This window comes from Propithecus coquereli, unplaced genomic scaffold (genome assembly GCF_000956105.1).
Source record: "Propithecus coquereli isolate 6110/MARCELLA unplaced genomic scaffold, Pcoq_1.0 Scaffold18, whole genome shotgun sequence".
Taxonomy (NCBI): Eukaryota; Metazoa; Chordata; class Mammalia; order Primates; family Indriidae; genus Propithecus; species Propithecus coquereli.
Window position 1 is genome coordinate 9,656,366 of NW_012142745.1, and position 1,115 is coordinate 9,657,480.

Sequence of the window (1,115 nt, forward strand, 5' to 3'; positions counted from 1 at the left end):
ATATTAAATATTATTCAATTGCTTTGGCTGAATCAACTGATACTACTGACTTGGTGCAGGTTTTATACTTTATTAGGGTTGGAACAGAAGATTTTATTCGCTATGGAGAGTTACTCACTTTGGGTACTCTTGCGAACAGAACACAGGGAATAGATATCTTCAACAACTTTCAATATAAATATCATGAAGTTGGACTGAATTTGGTAAATTTAGTGAGTGTATATACAGACGGTGCACCTTCTGTGACAGGAAACCATGAAGGGTTTATTGCACAGATAAAAAAAGTATTAACAGATCCAGATACTCTCATTTCTTTTCACTGTATCTTGTGTTAGCAAATCTCTGTGCTAAACCTACTGTTTTAAGTGACACTTTGCAACAAGTTATAAGTATCGTTAACTATATTCTTGCAAATGCAACAGGGCGTTGTCAGTTTGGTAACATGCTAAAGTTGAATGATGAGGTATTCAATGTGTATTTGGCATATCATTCTAAAGTGCATTGGCTATTGCAGGGACAGGTGTTAGCCAAAATTTTATCTCTGTGAGAACAGATAGTTAAATTTATGAAGAACAGAATTGGCAATGTGAATTATCGAAAGAAGATTTCTATAGGAATATAGCATTTCTGTGTGATATCATGTCGAATCAAAACTACTTGAATATTTCTTTGCAAGGTAAAACTAAGTCTATATATGATATGTGGCAAAAAAGATCCAGTATGCACAGTGGGGACTGGGGCAGCCCAGGGTGTCCACTGTGGGACTGGACAACCTGCAGGGGTCCCAGTTGTGGGGCAGGTTTAGGGCTCCCTAGTAGTTCTTTGTTAGGCTTTTCTTTTACTGGTCTTTTGGTCACAGGGAGAAAGCTTTTTTGTTTCTTGTATTTTCTTTTTTTGTCTGTATCTTTTGTGCTTCCAGGTTGCAGGTCCCCCTGGTTCCAGTTTGGGGGTATGTGGGGGATTAAAAGAAAGTCCAGGGATCTCACCATATTGTCATTCCTCAAGCCCCAAGTCCTCTAGCCGGTTCACCTTCTTCTACTAAATCCCCATTATCATTGTCTGTTGAATAATTTCAAGGGTATTTAGTTGTCTTTAGAGGGAAGGATCAGAGAAAA

The 1,115-nt window shown here is 38.2% G+C and overlaps 1 protein-coding gene across 1 annotated transcript in view; it reads left to right on the top strand.

Moving 5' to 3' along the window:
* DAW1 (dynein assembly factor with WDR repeat domains 1) overlaps positions 1 to 1,115 on the top strand; it is an 89,465-nt gene that overhangs the window by 37,791 nt on the left and 50,559 nt on the right. Inside the window, exon 3 of the mRNA XM_012642474.1 lies at positions 336 to 474. Coding sequence (XP_012497928.1) covers positions 336 to 474 — 139 coding nt within the window. The remainder of the gene's footprint in view (positions 1 to 335; positions 475 to 1,115) is intronic.